Genomic DNA, 23,616 nt, shown 5'->3' with positions numbered 1-23,616 from the left:
GACAGCACCTTCCCGGGCAGCAAGAACACCTCCCATGCTTTGTACCACTTGGTTCGCATCCTCGAGCGACAAATACGATACCAACGACCCCGAGGCTCCTCCGAACGCCTCGTCGGCGGTCTCCAGACCAACGCTGAATTCATTAGGGTCGAAATCCATGCTAACGCGGGGATCTCCTGGACCTGCACGAACCAAAACAATGGAAAGGAAACATCAGATTACAAATTAATAAACACAACATACTGCATAATTGACCAAACAGAAGAATAATCCCAGCCCCTCACCTACGACGGCAACATTCACGGAGACTGCCTCCAATTCTGCCAGCTCACCGGCCTTGAAGTTATACCCCTTTTTCCATTTCTCAAAGTCCTCCGCCGACCACCCTTTGACATCCGCCATTCGCCATTTATTCCAGATGTAATAACCAGCAGAGAGGAAATGGCGAACCAGCTCGTCGACATCCTGCTTATGATCTTTGTCAATGGGGAGACCTTTTAAATGCGTAATCAATTTTTCCTCGAAAGGAAGCATAGGTCGGGTCTTTAGCCACCGACTGGAATCCATAGGATCATCGTTCCAAACAACCCGGAAGGGAAAATCGTCGTCACGCTTCCTCACCAAAAAGAAGTGGTGGCGATATTCCGATAGTTTATCCTTCAGACCACCCATCACTCTAAATTTCTGATGAGAGAAAGTCACATGCTGCGATCTTTGCCCTTTGCTCGGCTTGAAAAATTCTCGAAACACTAAGCCTGTGGCTCGATATCCGACGGAACGACACAAGGAGTAGAAAGCAACCATCATTCTCCAGCCATTCGGATGTATTTGACCAGGGCACAGGTCATATTCTTTTAATACCTCTACAAAGAAGGGCAGGAGGGGGAGCCGCATCCCCGACTCCAATTGCTCTTCGTAGATAATGAGTTCATTGGCACTACCCGCATGGTGAGCTCTGGTCTCCTCGTTTAGCGCCACTAATTCATAGGGCTCCCCAAGCCGGTACACCGCAGAGATCGCCGGAAGATCATCCGCGACAATTATGCTATGAGCATCTTCAATAATGAGGGACTCCGGCCTCCTAGGGCGCTCCACTTTTTCGAAACGCTTACCCTCACTTCCAGCAGGACCAGGGGCTCGCGACCACACTTTTTCACGTATTTCCTCGTAGATTGCGGCAAGAGGACGTTCTACAGTAATTAAACCTTTCGGAACAGTCACTACCACCTCTAGCACACCGGCGGCAACGCCCCCAGCTGGACGTTCAACGGTGGGGAGCGGGCGAGCAACGGGTATTTTCCTTTTCTTCATAACTTCACCCGCCGTGCTATTTTCACCCACCTTTTTAGCTCGCCTCTTTCGCACGACTGAACGGATTCGCGCAGACTCTCGAAGCGTGAAGTCACATGGGGCGACCGGCGGCAGTCTGCTTAAAGCTCTCCGAGAAGACTCCTCTGACATAATACCCCTACCCCGAAGTCGAAATAAAGCGAGAAAAACGCAGAAATCAGAGAAAGAATAATGCGACTAACCTCACTAAAGGCACGACAAGTTCTGCAGCAAGCAAAAAGCTCCCGATGACGAAAAATAGACGACAAGTGAACCAACGGACCCTTGCAAACACGAACAAGTAGGTATGGAAGGTTACAATTGCATAGAGGTGGAGCGCGACGGCACGAACTTTTTCAGACGAATTTGAAAGAAAAGATTTCCTATTCCCCTCCTAAATATTTATAGTTGAGGGAGAATTCATTACGCCGGCACAGCTGTCAATTCGCAATTAATACTGGCGGCGCACGGGTAATTTAAAGCGAATAAATAATGGCACTAAAAACGAGATGCGCATGCAGTAAAAGGGCCGTTTTTGCGTTTCCAAAGGCGGATGTTCTCGTATGACGAACGGACACATCCGACTGTATTCTCGCATCAAATACTCGACCGGGCTTTTCGATGGGGGGGACTACTTGATTCGGGATATGAAGAGGGCCCATTCGGGCAGGTGGGCTTTGGGCCCAAGCAACCTCTATAAAAACACACCTCACATTGAAGGAAGGGGGAGGTAATCACTAAAAACCATTTTTGACATCTTACTTTGAATAGTTTCTTGGACCTCTGACTGTCTTGCTCGTCGGAGTATCCGTAGGGACCATTCCCGGCGCAGGGACGATCAGTCGGCAAGCTAAAGCCTCTTTCCGAAGACCCGGATCACGGTGTTCACATACCTAATTAATAAGTATTTAAAATTATTTGAGTTGTATCGTATTGTCAAATTTTGTCTATCTTAGATTGATAAGTTTTGTTTGGTTTATTTTATGAGTCTAATAGTTTGGAACTGCCATGGGATAGGTAACCCTATAGACGGTAAGGATGTTTATGGATCTTATCCATCAACATAAATTCTACATCATTTTTTATGAGACTCGCATAAATCTGAATCGTTTAGATGTAGTTCGAAGAAGAATTAAGTTTTTTGGATGTGTGAGTAATGAAAGCAAAGGAAGGATGGTGTTTTTGGTCTATTCTAGCGTCTGTCGATGATGGTTAAAATTCTAAATTTTGATCTGAATTTGTGGATGGAGAAATCAATTTGGGAGGTAGTATGCCTTGACGGTTTACTGGTTATTATAGGATTCCATTGAACTTTAATTTTCACACACAATGAGTCTCTCACTAACAGTCAGTTAGTGACCGGCTCAATGTGTGTGAAAATTAAAGATTAGGAACTTAATCCTCGTTACCTTAAAATTTAAGAGTTTGATTTTATGTTTTGACATTTGTTATTTAATCATATTATTTTTAAAATATAACAAATAATTAATTTTTTGATATATATAGTCTAGTTTGAGCTTCTAGTTGACTTTAGTCATATGTTTGACCTACACTCGAGTGGATCCCTAGGTACATTGTGATGCTAAAGTTAGTAACCGATCAGAGTTAAAAAATAATCATACATAATGAAGATAAAGAATAATTAAAGATTATCTATTTATAAGCTCTAGTTTTTATGACCATGTGATGAAAGAAAAAAAAAATTGAGCTCCTAATGCCAAGTGGGCCGATGGCAAACAGGTCATCCAAACGAACCAAACCTTCTCAAAACAATGCAAGGACCAAAAACCCAATATCACTCATTGGTACGACAATCTCATAAGTGACAACCAAAAGTCAACAAAATGGAACTAATATATGCCACTTTGCAGGAGCATGTTAGGAACCCATTCCTCGTCTAACCAGATCCACCAATCGATCAATTCGTGTCACTCATGGATTGACCGACAATAATTGAACCTACAAATGTACGATTATTATGTTATAGCCATACGTCACTTACATACAGCCGTACAACTATGCTTTAACTTCAAAATTTGGATGAGAAAGTTGCATGAGTCCTTGAAAATCCTCATTAAAAGGGAAAACAGGGGACATATTTAAGGGTTCAACATCTTGGCAAACCTAAGCCCTTTTAAACTATCTATCTCATCTTACTCAAATTACCACACAAACACTTATCCAATTCACTACGCGCATCACTAAAGGTCCCAAAACTCCTCTATAATTTTGAGCATCAATCAAAAGGTCATATAGGAACCTTTTACCTTAATCAAAAAATTACTTTGGTACCCAGTCACGTTGTTCAGACGACTATGCGCCTCAAAGGAGCACTAACACGCAATGAGGATGAGCTTCTGAAGGTTTTTCTCGGGCTATCATATAGCTTTAAGAGTTTCACATAATTTTAAACGTCTTACCAGTATTTGCTCATATTTAAAGTCATGAAAAGATTCTCTAATGACTTATAAGATTTATAGCTTATATAGATGAGGCATCACTACCATACGACAAACCTTTTCAAAGGGATGACTACAACTTGGATATTTAAGGGTCTTCGGGGATTTTTGTTTGCACGTGTACGAGGCCATTGTAGCCTCAATAACGTAAGATCCAAGATCGCATGATTTATTTACTATCAATATGATTTCAACGACACATCTGACGACTTTAGCTGTGCGTTGCTATCTATAAAGTTGTATGATGATGATAGGTGTTGTGTGTCACTTTTTGTCTTCACCTCGTTTAGGGTCACTCTTTTACCCTTTAGTAATAAGAATATTTGATGAGTGTCGAATTCACCAAATAAAAATACCCACTCTTGGAACTAGAAAACTGTAGTAAATATGGAGTAGGGTCGAATCCACACAGACTGGTTGAATTATCACTTTTTGAAACACAATTAAAAGTAAAGGAGGGGGGTTTTGGTTTGTGGAATGAATTGAATATAAGATAACAAATAAAAATTAAATAAATGAGAAATATGTATGAGAAAGATTCTAGCAAGTGGTTAGGTTCGAGTCTTGAATTGAACAAATTGATCATCGATCGCATAAATTATAAGTTTCAACCCTTCAAATAAATTAGCTATGGTTATTAAAAAGCATTAACAACCTATCTCTTCTTACCATTTAGATAATCAGGAAACGTTCACTAATTACCTCTAATCAATTAAACTGTTCTAAACAAGCTTTAGAATTTAATTTGATTGAAAGCATTAAAGTATAAAAGAGATACTAACTTTAGAGTATATCAATCATCAATTCATAACATAAATTAAAAGCTTGTCCACAATTAATTATGTTATTTGCTACTTGTATCAGATGAATTAAACTATTACGTATTTAAACATCTAATTAGCCAAACGATTACAAGTAAATAATCAAATCAATGATTCAATTAAATCATGCAATACGAATAAGAACATAATAGAAATCAATTACTTGAAATAGATGAAAAAGATGAAGCACAGAATGATCTCACAATTGATTGTTCAAGACCTAAAAACCTCTAACTAGAAGGTAGAAATTAGTTCACCATGGAAGAGAGAATACACAAGAAAGATGAAGAAGCTTGAAGAAGAATCGATGTTGCTGGAAGAAAAGATGTCGATGATGAAAGATGATGATCCCTGATTCTATGTTTGTCTTTTAAAACGTAAAATCCCACTCTTCCCACCTTCCACGTTGTTCTCTTAAGAGAAAACTAAATAACTGCCTATAAAAATCTAATAATAAAAATCCTATATAGAATTAAACTCCTATTAGGATTCTGTATTTTGAAATCATAATAGAATTAAATCCTATGATAATGTCTTAATATAATTAAAATTAACAATGAAAATTACAAATAGTAAAAACCATGAAAATAGAAGTCTTCCAATCATAATCTAACTCTTAAATTCGGACTGGTCCTTACCCATGGTCACGGGTTAGGACAAATAAGCTTTTTAGTGAATAATTTCCTTCTTCAGCATGGCCTAAGCCATGGGCATGGGTTAGGACCTGACAGATTTCTCCAATTTCACTTTAAGCTCCATAAAATTAGCATTTTAATCTCCAATTTGAATTGAATCTCCAAAAACACCTATAAAACACAAAACAGGATAAAATAAGCACTAATAAAGTAAAACCAACATTAAACTAAAGAGAATTAAGATATAAAGATGTACATAAATATGGACACATAAATAGTATTTCCTTATTGATGAGGGTTTTTTTTATGATTCAAATAGTGAGGATGTAGCTTTATTAACCGAGTTTGGTTCCAAAACACTTAATCATCTCGAATATTCACGCATCCATATGCCCATGTGCATATGGTTCAAGTTAACATGCTTTCTCTTGCATCCTCTTGTGGAAATATGTACCCATTTCGGATAATTGTAATAACTCCAGTAATTACTTTTTTAGATTTACACTATGTGAGCATCACGCTAAATAAAAGAATTAAAACAAACAATAAGATTAGTTTTACTTTTTAAAAACATCAAAATGCATAGACTAATAAATTGTATCCACGAATCTAGACTTTATGTTTTCAACAGTCGGCCCAGTTGAATACTTTTCCGGTTAGCTGGATGGTGACTCTATCAAAATACAAATCTATCAACTTGAAAAAAGTCCACTTTTGAACATTTAAGGAAAGCGAGGTTTTCTTAAAACGACATGCAAAAAATGACATCTAGCGCTCGTGTTTATCTGTCTTTTTCTTTTTTGCCGAAAACATCCTTTTGCTCCCAGTGTCGACTCTACTAGGAACTAAACTAACAGTTCTTGGCTAACTAAATTGTTTTATGAAAAAATGATTTGCGTCTAGATTTTTCTTAATAATTTTGAAATGTGAATCAAACATTTCTTAAAATGATTATTTAATTAGTTAAAGAAATGCGTGTTTGATTTTCTTGTTTTATAAATGGATATTGCTATATACCGCACCCAAAATTGCTATCACCGCCCCCATTGGACAATTTTGCCCTTGTCATAAAAATTTTGTCAAAATTGAGAAAAAAAAATTTGAGAGAAAATTTAAAATTTAGCCTAAACGGATGCGGCATACCACCCGATCCATGGTCGGAACGGATGCAGCATCCGTTCCGCCATGGGTCGGGTGGTACGCCGCATCCGTTCCCGCCATGGGTCGGGTGGTATGACGTATCCGTTTAGGCCAAATTTTGAAATATACAAAATCGTAAAATTTTTAGTGACGAAAAATACTAAATCATTCAATTTTTTGTGATGAAAAATTAAAAATTCTCCTAATTTTTGTGACGAAAAATGCAAAATCGTCATGAAAAATATGTATTATTTTCATGAGTTCTTTGATAAAAAAAAATATAAATCTTAATGTTTCCGACTCGTAATCATCCATTTTCAAGGTTCGGATTGTCACATATCAATTATGTTCATAATTTTAATTATTGTTGTTCGGGTTTATGATTTTGGAGAGAAAACCCAAAGAAGGTAGAGAGGATTTGAGAAAATTCCATTTTCTTGTTTCAAAAAGTGAGGAGGGCAAATATGTCACAAATGGACGGTGAACCGGAATTTGGGTGCGGTATATAGCAGCTCACTTTGTAAATAGATAATCAACCCCCTCTCTCAATGTAGCTAGACCCAAAAAATTTAAAATTGAATATTTAGTTGTTCTCTTTCCGTTTTCGTTTTGTATTTCATTAATTTCACTCACCATTCATGCTTCTTATCCGTTTTGCTGTTTTGACAATTAAATTGGATTGAGAACGAGGGATGGAAGAGGACAATAACTACATGGTATTACTTGCTCGATACCAATATTAGAGCTACACGACAGTAGCAAAATGAAAGAAATATTTGAATAGGGTGTTGCTCGCATGAATTATTGTGATGCTAACATGAAATAGTTTATTTATGCAAGTCATATATTATGTGGCATTGTCTATATCCTGCTTTAAAAAAAGATAATAAATATATATTTAAATAACTACCTAATTAGATAAATGTAATTATTATATATATAAATATAAATATAAATAAATATATCATTATATATTTTTTAATATTTAATGGATATTCGATTGGGTTTGGTTAACCGTGGTTTTTAGAATACTGAAATTATAACCGTAACCATTATTTTTAAAATTAAAAACAGTTTTGGTTAACTTTATTTTCGGTTCGATTTTGATTTGGTTTTTCGAATTTTTAAATATTTTTTTAGAATAGACTTTGACCATAATATATGAAATAGTACAAATTAGCTCCTAACATACAATATTCAAGAAATAATTATCTGTATATTTAATTTTTTTTTAAAAATTTAATAGAGTTTAAATTTTATATAGTTAAATTTTATATAGTTAAATTTTATTTATTTTTATATATATGTATAACAAGAAAAATATACATTCACCTTTAAAATTAGATCAACTAGCTGCGAATTTGTGGCTCTGTCATTGGCTGTCCTCGTTTTTTCTCTGTCTCGGACATTATCCTCATTTTTTCTCTGTCTCGGTCATTCTTAGTTTTGTGGATCTTATTTCATCCCGGTGTATCTCAATATAGTTGATTCATGACTAATGACGCGCACTATAAAAAGTAACATGTGAATCTGTTTATATATTCGAATAATGTATGTGATAATTCCTTCATTAGTAAAAAATACTTCCAAGTAGAGATGCAAATAGTACTTCTGCCTTTTCAATTTTATCACCCGGGATAAAATTGAGAAATGAGATTAAATTTAAGGGAAAAAACTAGACCTGGCAATTATCGTGTTCGAGTCGTGTTCGTGTCGTGTCATTTCGGGTTCGTGTCAAAAAGAGTAAACCCAAACCCAACCCAAAAACTTTCGTGTCAAAATCGTGTTAATCTGTTCGGGTTAGTGTCGGTTTTGTGTCGTATTTTCGGGTTACATGTAATTTTGTTATGCATGTATATTAATAATAACTCTTAAAAATATAAGAAGATATGTTACTGTTTTTAAACATTTTATATCATTTTTAGATTAATATATTAACACTAATTATCGAAAAGTTCGATAATATCATGTTAGAGGGTCATGTAATGTGTTTATAACAATTTAGGAAATTCAAATCAATATTTGTAATTATTAATTATAATTTTATTATTTTTATTAATAAAGTGACATAAAAAATACGAGAGAATATAACAATAATTTTCAATATTTGTGTCATTTCGTATCGTTTTCGGGTTCACATATCAACACTAACCCAACCCAAAAATTTGCGTGTCAGTTTCGTGTCAACCCAAAAATGACACATTACCTATTAAGCTCAACACTAACACTAAAAATCCGTGTCGTGTTCGTGTCGTGTAATCGGGTCGTGTGTCATTTTGCCACCTCTAGAAAAAACCAACATTAATTATTTTTGGAGTCCAGTTATTAAATAGGTTAAATAATTTATTACTCCAATAAAAAAAAGCTTTGCGAATAAGAAGTTTTTAAATAAAATCAAGTCTTACAGTAGCACAATTTTTAGTCATTTTATCAATCTTTTTAGATTTTTTAACCAAACATATCTTAGATTTGAGGGTTGTCATAATGAATACAAAATTATTCTATTATTTTGTTATTTTCTGTTTGTCCGATTATGTCGAATACAACCCGTTATTTTTTTCTAAAAATAAACAGAAGAACCAAATAGTCTAAATTTAGCCCTTATTGGTAGGTAATCTGTAAATTCTACTTTAAATCCTCATCGAGGTTTGTGGTTTGTCTCGACCTTAGGAGTGGATAGTCCTACTCTTACCTAAACTTTTATTAAAAAAAAAAAACAGTTCAGGGGTTTTAATATATTTGAGACTAAGTAAAAAGAACACAACTAATTCGTGTTGTGACCAATATTCACTGGGTGAGACCTCTTGTGGAGTGGCTCAAACTTAATACCGGTGGCTCGAGGATGAGTGGCGGATCCATTTCGGCTGGCGGAGTCATTCGTGACTGTTATGGGGATTGGATGGTTGGGTTCGGTCAGAAGATTGGTAAAGGATCCTCCTATGATGCAACACTTTGGGGGCTCTTTTCTGATATCTCTCTTGCTTCGAAGAGGGGCTAACCGTTTGATTGAGATTGAATCAGATAATTTCGAGATTGTGAATGCTTTTAGGGCTTGATTGGATGAAGGGTAGGGAAGGGTTAATAAAGGAAGGGTAGAAAAGGGTAAGGAAAGGTAGGGAAAGGGAAGGAAGGGTAATTTCTAACCCATCAAATTGGAGGGTCCAAAATTGGATGCAATTTGTTAAAAAGAAACCCTTCCAAACCCCTCCAAACCCTTACCCTCCTATTTTTTTTGTGTACCAAACATGGGTTTGTAGAAACCCTTACTAACCCTTCCTCCTCCCAAACAAGAGTTTCTATCAACCCTTACTAACCCCTCCATCCAATCAAGCCCTTAATGAAGATGAAGTTGCTGGTTGTATTGATTGGAATCTCTTTAAAAATATTAAACATCTTATCAGGAATTTTAAGTGTGTTCGGCTTCGTCATGTTTTCCAGAAGCATAATCGGGTTGCTAATTTTTTTGGCTGGTATGACTCATGGTTTTGACTTCGGAGTCTTTATTCTTTCTTCCGTGCCAAAGGAGATTCCAAGGTTACTATTAGATAACCTTTTGGATATTAGATTTCTGAGAATGATTCCGCCTTAGAATTTTTTTTTTTTCCCGGCTTTCAGGAAATAATTCCGCCTTAGTTTTGTTTCTTTTGCGTTTTCCTTTTTTGTTACAAAAAAAAAAAAAAAAAACATAACTAATGAATTAATTATTTACCCTATTAAATATAATGAAAATGCTCCCGCCATATTCTGCCCAAAAAATCCTAAACCCTAATCCGAGCTTAGAGTTCGTATAGAGGAAAGCAAGGGATTCTGGTCTAGGGTTTTAGCAGCAGAGATGCCTTCAAAGAAGAAGAATTCAAAGGCAGCGTCGAGGCTGTCAAGTTCTGAATACTCTCCATCTCCATCTCCATCTCCATCTCCTCGGACACCATCACTGTTATCTTCTGCTTCTGAACTAGAAATTAGTGAATGTGATCTCACCTCTTGTCTGGAAGAAGCATCGAGCAGGTATCCTTCATTGATTGGCAAATCTGCTTTCATTGGCCGAATCACTGATGTCGAGTCAGAGTCTAGAGGTTGTAAAGTTTGGCTTTCGGAGTCTTCCATGGTTGCTTCTTCCCTTCACCCTGGTTCTATTGTTTCGGTATTTTCCCATCTTCATCACTATTTTATAATGCTTGTTACTCTGAAAATATGATTTCCAAAGTGGTTACTTGGTTGTGTTCTTTTGTTTTCTTTGTCATAAATAAATGATTATAATTTTATTGTAAGTTCTCATACTGGTTTTTCTGGCATTGATGATATTGAGAGAAGCTAATTTCTTTTTTGGGGCATATCTTCTATATGATAATAATTGGTGCATGAGCTCAATAACTATTGTGCAGTTCACTTTATTGTCTTTAATACAGTTGCAAATTTCTATGTGATGTACCGAGGTAATCCTAATCCGAGTTAAATTGTTGAGGAACTATGAGAATACTGAAAAGGTCCAGCAAAGGTCTTAAAGTATCAAGAGAAGGATGATTTTCTGGTTTAGGAACAGGAAAAATAGCCAAAAAAAAAAAAAAAAAATCTTGGTTCTGTCGACATATAATGTTCTTTCTAAAACTAACTATTGCATATGCAATGTATAACATAAGTTTTAGCATATAATCTTGAATATATATCCCAATACTAATAGAACTGGGTTTGACAATTTTTTTTATCGCAACTAAAACCTGAAAGATATTTGAATAGTCAGAGGTTATATTTTAGCCTATATGGTATGTGCTGTGGTTGGTGGTTTGTGCATCACATGCTTTTTTTTTTATCATTGGGTTTGTGTTCTCCTTGTAGCGTTTGATAGAGCTTATTTACATAACTGTTCAAGAGATTTTTTTTCGGATTTTTTTGAATCAAGTTGATAGAGAATAGAAAGCAACTCAAGCACAGATGAGAAAATGACATTAATGTTTCTGTTGATTACTAGAACAAAGTTAAAAATTTAGACAACTGCAAAAGAGAAAGGAAATGAAATGGAAAAGAAACAAACTAGTGCAGTAGCAGAGCTTTCTTATTGAATAAATCCCCTTCTCCAAGCTACACAGCCAAGACCCAGAAAGAAAATTTTAAAAGCTATCCCTGTTCTCACCCTCTTCCCTTTTATAACTTACAAATCCCTATCCATCAATCCGAAGGTGCAACTGCTTCATGCAGGCAGATTCTTCACATCCCTTTCTTTTTCCTACTGTAAACATGACATTAGGCCCATAAGATAGTCGATACAGCCACATTCCCTTACTATATGCAGCCCCTTTTGCATCATTTCTTTTTCCCTGAATTTATTATTCTAATCTCATTGCAGGTTTCTCTTGCTTCGGAGAGAAGCTCTTCAAATTGTTCTCCTATTTGCTCATTGTACGCTGAATGCATGAGGCGATTTGAGGTTGAGACACTGGATGAGATTGGTAGTGAAGTGGGGAACTACTTTGCTTTAGCTTCGGTTTTTCCTTCTTCCAAGGTTTGGAGATCTTATGACTTTGTTTTTTCTGAAATACCAATAGGAAGATTTACGCTATCATAGTTCCGTAATGGTGCATTGAATTTGGAAGGACTTAGCATCAGTGTTTAAGCACTCTTTCTTGCCTACATCAACGATCAATATCTTTAATGGCATTAAGATTTCGATTTCCTTTTGTTTATGCTATTGTCTTATGTTGTGGTTGTATATGAACTAAGTCTGCAATGTCTCTCCAATCGAGTTATAGTCGGATTGAATTTGTGTGATCTTTTGTTTTTCTGATAGGTGATGAAAATAAATTAATTATGAAGTTTAAATTTGCTTATCAGTTATCATGACAAGTGAGAAAGAATCAATTAACGAAAATTCAGATAACATAGGCTCTAATTATTTGTGCAAAAGAATTTATGAATTTACTAGTGTATAACCTTTTTATTGGAAAATGCTAAAGACAATTATTCATGTTCAATAAGTTTCCTTTTGAGAACGTGATAGTTGTTCTCCATAGTGTGCTCATTTTTATGTTTGTCAAATATTAGGAATGAAGATCCTTTCTTGAGCTTCATTTTATTAACTTCTTGAACTAGTAAAGAGTTTCACTTCTTGCCAATGGGTAGGAAAATGAAGTATAAAAAATGAACATAGGAGACTTAATACTTACTGTTGAGTGCACATAGAAAAAAACACATATAAGTTTAAAGATTCCTAAGCTCAGAATGGTTGCAAGGGTTATTGGAGGATGTGTGAATCATGCCGATGACTCACAATATTGGTCTCATCCCTGGTGAACAGGAAATATAGTAATGTTAGAAGAGAATCTATACATCAAATTTCTAGCTTAAATAACAGCATCAGCCCATTATAATTGCAGATATAAGTATATAACTAATTCGATTGAGTTTCCAAACTTGAGCCATAACAGGAAATATAGTAATATTAGAAGAGAATCTGTGCATCAAATGTCTTGCTTAAATAACAACATCAGCCCATTATGATTGCAAATTATAAGTATATAACTAATTTGATTGAGTTCCAACTTCAGCCATACTATTCCAACTTCTTGTTGTAATCCAGTAAGCGCTTGAAAAATAAACGATAATTGATGTTATCAGGCTCAACCATGCATGTCTTAACATCATGCTCAACCATGAATGTCTTGATCATTTGATTGGGAATCTGTAAGGAAAAAAAATACTTTAAGCCCACCCTTGCCAAATCATTGTTGCTTGGTCCTTCTAAGAAGCCATTGATAAAAGGTTCGAAGCTTCTAGATTGTTGATTTTTAAGTTTTAAATCTTTATCTGTGGCATGCATGTCAAGAAAAGACGTCTGAAACAATGGACATTGTGTGATATATACCTGAACTAGCATGTGTTTAGATGTGGATCTTATCTGTACTATGAATCATGTTCTTCAAAGCTCTTTGATTTTGTTCTTTTTTCCCTCTTTGTGCAATTTAACAACATATAATACTAGTTCCATCTAAATGTTTTCTTTTTCGTTTTGGTAATTGAATCAAGTGCTTGCCAAGTTTTCTAATAGCTCATAAATGGAGGAGGGCTTTTTCTCTATATTACTTTGTGAAGTTGTTTTGCTGCAAGGAAACAATTTAACCTTTACATTTGTCATTTTTTACAAGTATATATGTATTCTTTTCATATCATGGCATCAATTGATGATAACATAGAAGCTTTGCCCCTTTTAATATGAATTCACTCCAGGCTCTGAAGGATGGGGTGCGGTTGTCTTCCAACCTTTCTAACACAATGGGATGTCCTGCTTCAGGAAGAGTTGTATTTGTCTATCCTGTACAGAATCAGCGGCTAAGTGGTCTTGTAAATGGAAATGGTAAATCACATGATACAAAAGTTGATAGTCTTACATTTCACAACTGCTGGGAATTGTACTTGGAGCTGGTTCCTTTTAAGAAGAGTGTGAACCTGAACAATGATCTAACTTCTCCTATGCACTCTACTCAAAAGACACATGGACAATCTGGTAATGGAGAAATTTCATCCCCTAGGACGCCATTGTGTCAGCCAAAACTAAGCTCTACTACCTCTAGTCCGTCAGCTTCATCAAGACATGAAGAAGCCATATCCTATTTGTCCAGTCCAAGAAACAATAATTCTGACTTATTTGATATGAAAGAAGTATTGAAGGATGAAAGTGTGAAACAACTTCTGCAGACTTGTTGTACCTCATGGCTGTATTCCCGTATTCTACTATGTGGAAATTTTGTGGCTATTCCAATACTTTCAAAGCTGTGCTTTTTTCGTGTCATAAAGTCAATTAAATTACTCGAACATAGTACAAATCAAGTTTTGGTGAGAGATGACAGTTATATTGCCTACCCTCAAGCTCCTGAAGCAGTGGAGTATGTGAAAGATGCTTTTTTTGTAAATCATGATACAAAAGTATGCATAAACATGCCTATTAATTCGACAAGTGACTTACATCTTCCAATGAATTCAGCATCTGAAACACCCTATAAAAGCAGCTTGCGATTGATGCAGATTAAGAATGCGTCTGCAAAAAGCAGTGTATTACAAGATGTATCAAAAGTGGGTGGTCTAGATAAAGAATACGCTGTTCTGAAGGACATAATTATGTTATCTGTGAAAAACACTTTGTCAAGGTATGTTCTAATTCTTTTAGGTTTTGTTTTCAATTTTTCATTATTATCAATGAGTATTTTTTTTTTTTTTTGTGTTCATTTCTTTGCATTAAAACTTTGCTATACTAGAAGATCTTTCCTGTTTATACACACTTGTAATTGAATTGAATGTATATTTATATTAGGAAAATATTAAGGACGGAGTGTAGATAATAAATTATCAAGATTTTATATTTGATGATAAATCTACCTTACAAATTACTATAAGCTTCAAGAACGTCTGTTAAGCATGCATATCGAAATGGTACTTCACATCCTTGAACCTTATAAGCTATAATTCTGGCCCTCCTGTGCTTTGAACTGATGGATGCTTTCATCCTTGGTCTAGGAATGCTGGAGTAAATAACTTAAGCTCCCCATCCATTGAACTTTGTGTCAAATTACCTTTCCTATATTGTTAGGCTCCTTATAAGTGCTTGGAAATTTTCTTTCTTTTGCCAGTATTGAGGGAATCTGATATAGCTTATGTTCCGCCAAATAAGTGCAGCCCAAGTCTCAATCTTAATCTTAGTCTATCTTGGAAAGGACTTTTTAGTAAATATTCTTCTTCTTTTGTAGTAGGAAGCTTAAGAAAATATATTATTTTGTTTAGGATATTTTTATTTGACTATCACAACCTCGGCATTGACCTTTCTGTTGATGATGCAGTACTGCACTTTTTTTATTGTTTGTGTATTTGTCTAATTTGTTCAAAGAACAAATTCCATGGTTAGATTTCATTGAGATATTGCTGTCATTAGTTTTACATTTTGTCTATTCTAGAGAACTTTAAGTTAGATATATATTGCTTAAGGTGTTCCATTGCTTCACAATTTTACTATCTACATATCTTTAAAGTTTAAAGTACAGTTGCATGTGGCAGAAACGGTGTTGTGGTGGCTTAAATATAGTAGGCTATGATTATGCTGGTTGTCCTTGTACAGTATGCAAAATACATGGACTATAAAGAAATTAAAGAGCTAACCCTATCAGCAAACAAGTTGTAAATGGAAATGTAACATTAACTGAAAATTTTGTGCTTTGAATATGCAATAGCAGCAATTGCTGTAAATTCAATATTGACCAACTTATTATGTAACAGAAAACATGAAAGGCTGAACTATACCCCTGCTAACTTTATTCTTTCTTTTGTTTCAAAATGAAATCAAGCTAAAATTTTATCTAGCCAGGGTATAGGAGAGGCCAAAAAAAAAAAGGCTTAATGCTGATTGGAATAATAGAGGTATTGAGGAACAAATGCAGAAAAAAAGGCCTTCTTTGGCATCCCTTACAGAGGCATTCAACAATTATCATCCAATATAGTCACAGTTATTTGAGACCATCATAAGCTTTTAATCATTCTACTTTTATGGATTATTACTAAATCTGTTGGCATTTAAAATTGAGGGTAAACTTTAGGCAATGCCTGCACAAATCCAAAGAATGTCCCTATTCATGTTGAAATGGGATCGGAGTGATAGCGTATGTAGGGCTCAGGTTTATCTGTTTTCCTGTTTTCCTGTCTGTGGTTATAAATCATTCTGTCTCTCTTTCACTCTGTTCCATTTTTTTCTTTCTGAAAAGCCCTGCTGTGTTCATTTACCCAATCCAATTTTTTGTGTTTCTGCATGTTGAGCTCTTACTGTTGATCACTGACATAACTTCTTAGTGTTGGTTTACGTCCAACAAAGGGAGTGCTTCTTCATGGTCCACCGGGCACAGGGAAGACCTCTCTTGCTCGATTATGTGCCTGTGATGCTGGTGTCAACATTTTTACTGTGAACGGACCTGAGATGATAAGTCAATATCTTGGAGAAAGTGAGCAAGCAATTAGTGAAGTTTTCAACTTAGCCAGTCAAGATGTACCTGCAGTGGTTAGTTTTCCTATGTGTGTATATATATATATATCTTAATTTCAAGTTTTTGTAAATTTTATTCTAATATTTTGGCATCATTTAATTCCTTCTTACTGAATGGATGTTTAAAACATAATCTGCTTCAACCATAACTCTAGAAATTGATTAATAATTTTGGCGTTAAACTACCAAAACAATTATTACAAGTATTCTTTCATTCCTTTTGTAGTCTAAAGCATCATTATGTGCATTGAATGTACGGGAAACAGAAGCACTAGCCAACAGGATGTAGTATTGCATTTCTTCTGCTATTGTTTGTTGCTTCCAGCTCCTACCCACTTGTGCTTGCCCTCCAAACTTAATATATACCATTTTTCTTTAGCACAGGATATTAAACTATCATACTCATACAGCATTTTTACTACCTTAAGGTGTGAGCAATGCCCTAGTTGACCTCTTCAAAGAAGTTGCACGTTGGTCAAACTAAGGTCCAGAGTTGGGCTAAATCTTAATTTCAGACATCAGTACAGAGGTACTAATGTCTGACATAATAGAATGAGAGGCGTAAGGAAGTTTCAAACTTTGAATTAAATTGCAATTATAAACATATCTTTTGAAATTGAAAGAAATTTTTCATTATGGTTTTTTTTTTTTTTTTTTTCTTATTTTTGTTTAAATTCTTGAGATGAATATTCAGTTTGGTAATCGAACTGTACATGCAGATGTGTGATTGAACACTTTGGCAACAAAGAATTAAAAAATTATTATCTTTAAATTTTACATATTATTTTCCTTATTGCTTTATGCATTAAAGTTTATCCTGTTTAAAGTTGAACTGTACTATTGGTACCTGTAATTTGAGACAATATGAGATAACGATTTCTTGTATTATGATTGAAAAGAATACACTGTATAAGAGATTCTAACTAACGAAATAGGGTAAATACAACTCCCTGTAACTCCTCCAATTTCTCCTATACAGGTAGCCATCTAACATTCACCCATACACACTTCAACACTCCCCTCAAGCTGGAACATAGATATTAAACATGTCCAACTTCAGCTTGTCACATATATAGTTAACCTTCAAGCTGCTAACCAGTCCTAATGTGCGTTGTAGAGATTAGATTTTGCCTTAACTTCTTAGAACAAAGTTACAACCTGTTTCAATCTGCTTGGTTCGTTCATGATACACAAGATTAGATATAATATATGGCGCTGCTTGATTGTTACACCATAACTTTGCCAGAGGTGATTCGGAGACCAAGTCCACCAGATAAGAGATGATGAATCAACATAATCTCATAAATAGATTGTGCCATAGCTCAATACTCAGATTCAACACTAGATCGAAATACATGGTTCTTCTTACTCTTCCAGGAGACTAGATTCCCTCCAACAAATACACAATAAATGGTGGTTGCATTATGATTCATTGGGGAATACACTGAATATATATCAGATAAGAGATTCTAACTAAGGAAATTGGGTAAACACAAGATCCAAACAATTCCTCCTATAATTTCTCCTAGACAGTTAGCCATCTGTAACGTTCGGACCTATACACACCTTAACAGAACTAACACTTTGGAACATTTGTGGTCCCTGTGGACTGCATATGCTATTATAAAGGCTGTGCGTTTTTAGAGAATTCACAATATGCTCCTCTTTCTATTGCTGTGGTTAATTATGGTTGTTCTTTAAAGGTATTCATTGATGAGTTGGATGCTATTGCTCCTGCAAGGAAAGATGGTGGTGAAGAACTATCTCAAAGAATGGTAGCAACATTATTGAATTTGATGGATGGGATTAGTCGGACTGATGGATTACTTGTAATTGCTGCTACAAATAGGCTTGAAAGCATTGAGCCTGCTCTGAGACGTCCTGGAAGACTGGACAGAGAAATTGAAATAGGTGATGTAACTGGTCCCCACCACTTTCCTTCCTCTTGGAATTTAAATTTTCTTTTTAGCATGCAATCTCTGGAGTTTACTCCTAAATTGGAATAATTTTTACAATTTTATCAATGCGGTAAAGCCTGACAACTAAAGTATTTTGGACCTTTGATGTCTTGTGACACAATTTTGAAATGTGAAAATAGTCATGTGCAAAACTACTTTCCATGTAGTTAGCTGTTTCGTTGAAATTCTTTCTGATATGTATGGAGTTGAACTGACTTCTCAAGTCTGATGCACCAAAACCAATGATCTGATAACCTCACATTAGGTGCATATGCTTGTCATCTTTAAAGAAGGGGATACACCAATGAAACAGAACTTATGTAGCATTGACAAGTAAGAAAATAACAAGGTTCACAATGGTCTGGTTTTGGTTAATTCATGTTACAGTATTAGCATTGTATGACAACAGACAGGATAAGTAAATTGATATTTGTTCTTTTGTTGTCGAATGAAGACCGTGTACCTTGTTAGCAAACAATCTTCTCTCATTTATTTTATAACCTTAGGGTTTTTTGTATAGTTAATATGAACCGCAAAGAAAATTGTATCATATTCCTTTGCTTTCATTTCAAGATGATATTTATTAGGGGCAACCTTCTACCATTTATTTTTGTGCTTACTAATTTTTTCCCTTACAGGTGTTCCATCTTCAAAGCAACGTCTGGATATATTGAATACTCTTCTCAGTCAGATGGAACACACTCTTTCGGATATGCAGATTCAACACCTTGCTGTGGCCACGCATGGTTTTGTGGGTGCTGACTTAGTTGCACTCTGCAATGAGGCAGTCTTGATTTGTCTTAGAGGTTATGCTAAGTCTGACAATAACAAGGTATTAGATGTTGCATTTGAAGCTCATTCTGACAGTATTATTGAAGGATTTGGTTGCTTGGGTGAGATGCAAGACAGTTGTGCAGATTCTGCACTCACTAAAACTATATCTAAGGATGAAATTTTGCCAGACAAAGGAACTACTTTGAAACTTAATATTGAAGATTTTGAGAAGGCAAGGATGAAAGTGAGGCCGAGTGCCATGCGAGAGGTATGACCAACGTACATAGTTTATACTAGTTATTTTGTGAATATGGAAAACTGAAAGATTGATGAGCATTGAACTAGATGTTGCAGTTAATGTCATCCTTCCAACTTTTAATAATCAACTAACAAACCTCAAGTGCATTCTAATTAGTCTTCAACTTGTAGAATTTATAATTTCTTATATAAAGGACTTGGAGCATCTTATATGTTGCATTATATGCTTGCATTCCATAAGTAGAAGAAAGAAGAGGATTCTGGTGGTACAATATAAATAAGATACAACTCTGCTATAAATATCTGCATTCTGGCAAGTGTTGATTGACTTTTCATAATCACAAACGCCATAGTACCATGGCTGCTTTTGGAAAAATTTGTGCAATAATAACTGAATCATGGGACCAACTAAATAAATATAGTTTAGGTTTTTCTGTCTATGTTTCCTGAAGTCTCATTTTTCTTGTACCTGGTACTTAATCTGTTTTAGTTGTCATGGCAGCAGTTTCCTTGAAATGGTGCCAGGATAGAACTAGGCAGATTTGCTAATTGATGCAGTTCAACATTTCTTTCATGCTTCTGTTCTATGTATAGGTAATACTTGAGGTTCCAAAAGTTAAGTGGGAAGATGTAGGTGGCCAGAGGGAGGTAAAGGCTCAACTAGTGGAAGCAGTGGAATGGCCTCAAAGACATCAGGATGCCTTTAAGCGCATTGGTACTCGTCCCCCAACTGGGATATTGTTGTTTGGTCCTCCAGGTTGTAGCAAAACTCTCATGGCACGTGCTGTAGCTTCTGAAGCTGCACTAAATTTCTTCGCAGTCAAAGGTCCAGAACTTTTTAGCAAATGGGTTGGTGAATCGGAGAAGGCCGTAAGATCTCTCTTTGCCAAAGCCAGGGCCAATGCACCATCAATCATATTTTTTGATGAAATTGATGGACTTGCTGTTATTCGTGGGAAGGAAAGTGATGGGGTTTCAGTTTCTGATAGGGTTATGACTCAGCTTCTAGTTGAAATGGATGGTTAGTGTTGATTTCTTTGAGAACTGATCTTTTTTTAGGCATTTAAGTTATGGAAATTGGTAGATTTGTTGTTGGCTTATTGGAGGGAGAAAAAGGGGACTTGGATCTTTTTATGGGCATTTGATTCATGAAAAGGCATTTGTAGGTCTGTCTCTGGAGGGAGGAAAAGGGGGAAACGTCTTGTTTGTTTGTGCATGTGGTTTTGGGGAAGAGGGTTGTGTGCAAATTGTATTTAACTATAGACAAATCCTTGTGTTTTAAGATGGGAGAATATACATTTCTAATTTATTTCATGATTGAAAAGCATTCTGCTCCTCTATTTGTTTCCTTCATTATTATTACTATGCTCCTTTCTTCACCTGAATGTAATTTTTACCTGATTTAGGATTGCATCAGAGAGTTAATGTTACTGTTATTGCTGCTACAAATCGGCCTGATAAGATTGATTCTGCCCTTCTGAGACCAGGTGCTCTCTCTATCTCCCTCTCTCTCTGGTTTTAAGTGTATGTCCATTCTCTGTGATGATTTATACCTAATTTGTAAAAGATCTGAGCAGGACGCTTTGATCGACTGCTTTACGTTGGACCTCCGAATGAGGCTGATAGGGAAGACACATTTCGCATCCATTTGCGTAAAATTCCATGCAGTTCTGATGTCAGCATGCAGGAGCTATCTGTACTTACAGAGGGCTGTACTGGAGCTGATATAGCATTTATCTGCCAGGAAGCTGTTATAGCTGCCCTTGAGGTTTTCCACATTCTTTTGATGTCTACTTTCATTGCATGTTTCTTGTGTATTTATAATATTTTATATGATTCTGTGTTTTCTACATTACTAGGAATCCATAGATGCTTTAGAAGTAACAATGCAACATTTAAAGGCTGCAATAGGAAAAGTCCAGCCAAGATCTGTTCCAGATTATCATGAACTGTCCGCTCAATTTCAGAGGCTTGTTCACTCTAATCATAATAGACAAGATGGATTTGAAAACAAAAAGCCCGAAACTAGTTTGAGCTGGTTCCCTCCCTGGTAAATATTTTTCCTTTTTCATGTTTAAAGTTGATTCAACCTGTTTTAAAACTGGCACTAAAACTCGCCTACTTGGTTTGGATGCAATGTTAAATTACATCCCCAAGTCCCTATTCACTCTTTTGGTCATAGAAGTGAGACGAACTGATAAGCATTAGCAAGACAATTAAGAATGTTACAACGGTTATGGTACAAATTTACTCTTATGTTTTAACATCCCCAAGTCCCTATTCACTCTTTTGGTCATAGAAGTGAGACGAACTGATAAGCATTAGCAAGACAATTAAGAATGTTACAACGGTTATGGTACAAATTTACTCTTATGTTTTCAGGGGAAAATCAGATTAACCCTATCCTTTTTTCTCCTTAATGTTTCAAATTTTCCCTTTTTGAGTGATTTTATTGGAGCCGACCCTGAATCATTTCGGGACTAAGGCTTTGTTGTTGTTGTTGATTGATTTTATTGGAAAATCTGTATGGCTTTCGGGTATTTCAGCAATCAGCATTTACTCGAAAAAGGGCAAAATTAAGCTTAGACAAAAACGTAGAGGGTGGAAATGCAAAAGAAAATTTCGGGCTAATTTGATTTTCCTCGAGAACTTTAGAGGGTTAAAGTGCACCTCAACCAAATTTTATAATATCAATTTTCACAAGGTTGTAGAAAAAGGGGTCTTTTGGAGCTGACCACGAATACTGTTTACGATTTTTAATTTCGTAACATGTTTTTATATTACATGGCAGGAGACCGATAAAATGGATTATGCAGATAGGGTTTCACTTCCTGGTTCTGGAGACGGCCTGCAACATCGCCGGTCCTTATTTCAATTGCCGTTCCTTATTTCAATTATCAGCAGTGCAATAGAAATTTTTTACCATTCCTTTGCTTTTAGTGTTATTTAGAGTTTGTATTTATATATACCACCATTGTCCTTGTCAATAGATAATACTATTACTAACTATGTACTTTTTTATATTAGGGTTGATAAAAAAGAAAAAGAAAATATGTTCTTTAATCAATTTTGAAATGAATGAAAAATGTAAGGAATCTGGGATTCCAATATTTTTTAATCTTATAAACAATGTAATAAACACTAGATTTTATATGTATTATCCGAAAAAATTATATTATAATTTGTCACAAGATTCAATATAGATAACACTACTCAAAACAAAATTTGAGAAACGATCTAAAATATAATTTAGGAGATGTAATTTAGAAGAACAAATCGGACATGTAGAGGGTAGATGATGAGACTACTGTGGAACAACAATCCTCATAAAAAACGGAGAAGTAAATGCTACTATAAACATCACATAAGAGGACAAATATGCCGTACAAGACTAGACAACACTGGAGGAACCAACCGAAGCTCGAATTGGCAGAAGGTGCACCACCATTTGTCAACGTGTGGAGGCGGTGGTGAAAGTTGCGGCAGTCACGTGATACTCTTGCCGACAGTCACTAGATTTTGGTTCCTTTCCCTTCTTGATGATTCATTTATTAATCCCTCGTAATCTTCCATCCAATCAAAATGACATGTCCGAAGTTGGATCCCATGGCAACGAACTAAGAATCTTTGTTTATTAAAATTGTTCCTAATCAATTCGTGGAGACGATGATTATCACTCTCTCACAATAAGGATATTAATAGTCTACTTTCAATGACTAATAAAATGTAGTACCAAAATGTACAAACAACAATTAGCATGAATTCCTTGAATTAATTAGGAGGCAAACCATCATGTCGAGTGAACATCATCTGACTGCTAATACTCACCTTCAGACAAACAGAACAGAAAATACGATGAAGATAGATAAAGAAATATAGGTGTGTAATGAATTTTCTTGATTAGGATTAGACATAAGACCTTTTATTATATATAGTGGAAAATACATGAGTTAGCGTAGAAGTAGGATTAAATGTTACAAATATAAACACTAACTAGATAATAAATTAATTAGGAGATAATGATGAACATTATCTCTAACAAGCAGCCATTCCAGAAAGTGCTGGAGTCTAGGAAGGATTTTTGGGAGCTTTAGTTTCTGGTTGGCAACCATTTGAGCTTTGGGTGCTAAATTGTTAACAAACCCTATCAGACTATTTGTGTAAACAATTTATTTGATTATGAGTTGCTTTAATAAACAATTTATTTAATTAAGACTTATTTTGATAAAA

The 23,616-nt window shown here is 35.4% G+C and overlaps 1 protein-coding gene across 3 annotated transcripts; it reads left to right on the top strand.

Moving 5' to 3' along the window:
* Positions 1-10,114: 10,114 nt before the first annotated feature.
* Positions 10,115-22,539, top strand: LOC136235491 (calmodulin-interacting protein 111). 3 transcript variants are annotated; one of them, XM_066025192.1, is made up of 11 exons: positions 10,117-10,525; positions 11,726-11,881; positions 13,603-14,519; positions 16,207-16,411; positions 18,100-18,307; positions 18,993-19,396; positions 19,981-20,407; positions 20,793-20,873; positions 20,964-21,154; positions 21,246-21,436; positions 22,178-22,539. In XM_066025192.1, the coding sequence occupies exons 1-11, from the start codon at positions 10,217-10,219 to the stop codon at positions 22,296-22,298; spliced, it is 3,210 nt and encodes a 1,069-aa protein (XP_065881264.1). In that variant the 5' UTR covers positions 10,117-10,216; the 3' UTR covers positions 22,299-22,539. The 3 variants fall into 3 exon arrangements, with proteins under 3 accessions (XP_065881266.1, XP_065881264.1, XP_065881265.1); XM_066025193.1 differs by having other exon boundaries at positions 10,251-10,389; XM_066025194.1 differs by lacking the exons at positions 21,246-21,436; positions 22,178-22,539 and having other exon boundaries at positions 10,115-10,525; positions 20,954-21,106.
* Positions 22,540-23,616: the final 1,077 nt, after the last annotated feature.

Source organism: Euphorbia lathyris, chromosome 7 (genome assembly GCF_963576675.1).
Source record: "Euphorbia lathyris chromosome 7, ddEupLath1.1, whole genome shotgun sequence".
Lineage (NCBI taxonomy): Eukaryota > Viridiplantae > Streptophyta > Magnoliopsida > Malpighiales > Euphorbiaceae > Euphorbia > Euphorbia lathyris.
This window is presented reverse-complemented; position numbering and strand designations above follow the sequence as displayed.

Excerpts from the sequence above, each read along its gene's own strand:
- LOC136235491 (XM_066025192.1), top strand. The coding sequence starts at position 10,217 with ATGCCTTCAAAGAAGAAGAATTCAAAGGCAGCGTCGAGGCTGTCAAGT. Across the intron at positions 20,408-20,792 it reads GCTTCTAGTTGAAATGGATG|GATTGCATCAGAGAGTTAAT; the intron begins GTTAGTGTTGAT and ends TACCTGATTTAG. Across the intron at positions 21,155-21,245 it reads CTGTTATAGCTGCCCTTGAG|GAATCCATAGATGCTTTAGA; the intron begins GTTTTCCACATT and ends CTACATTACTAG.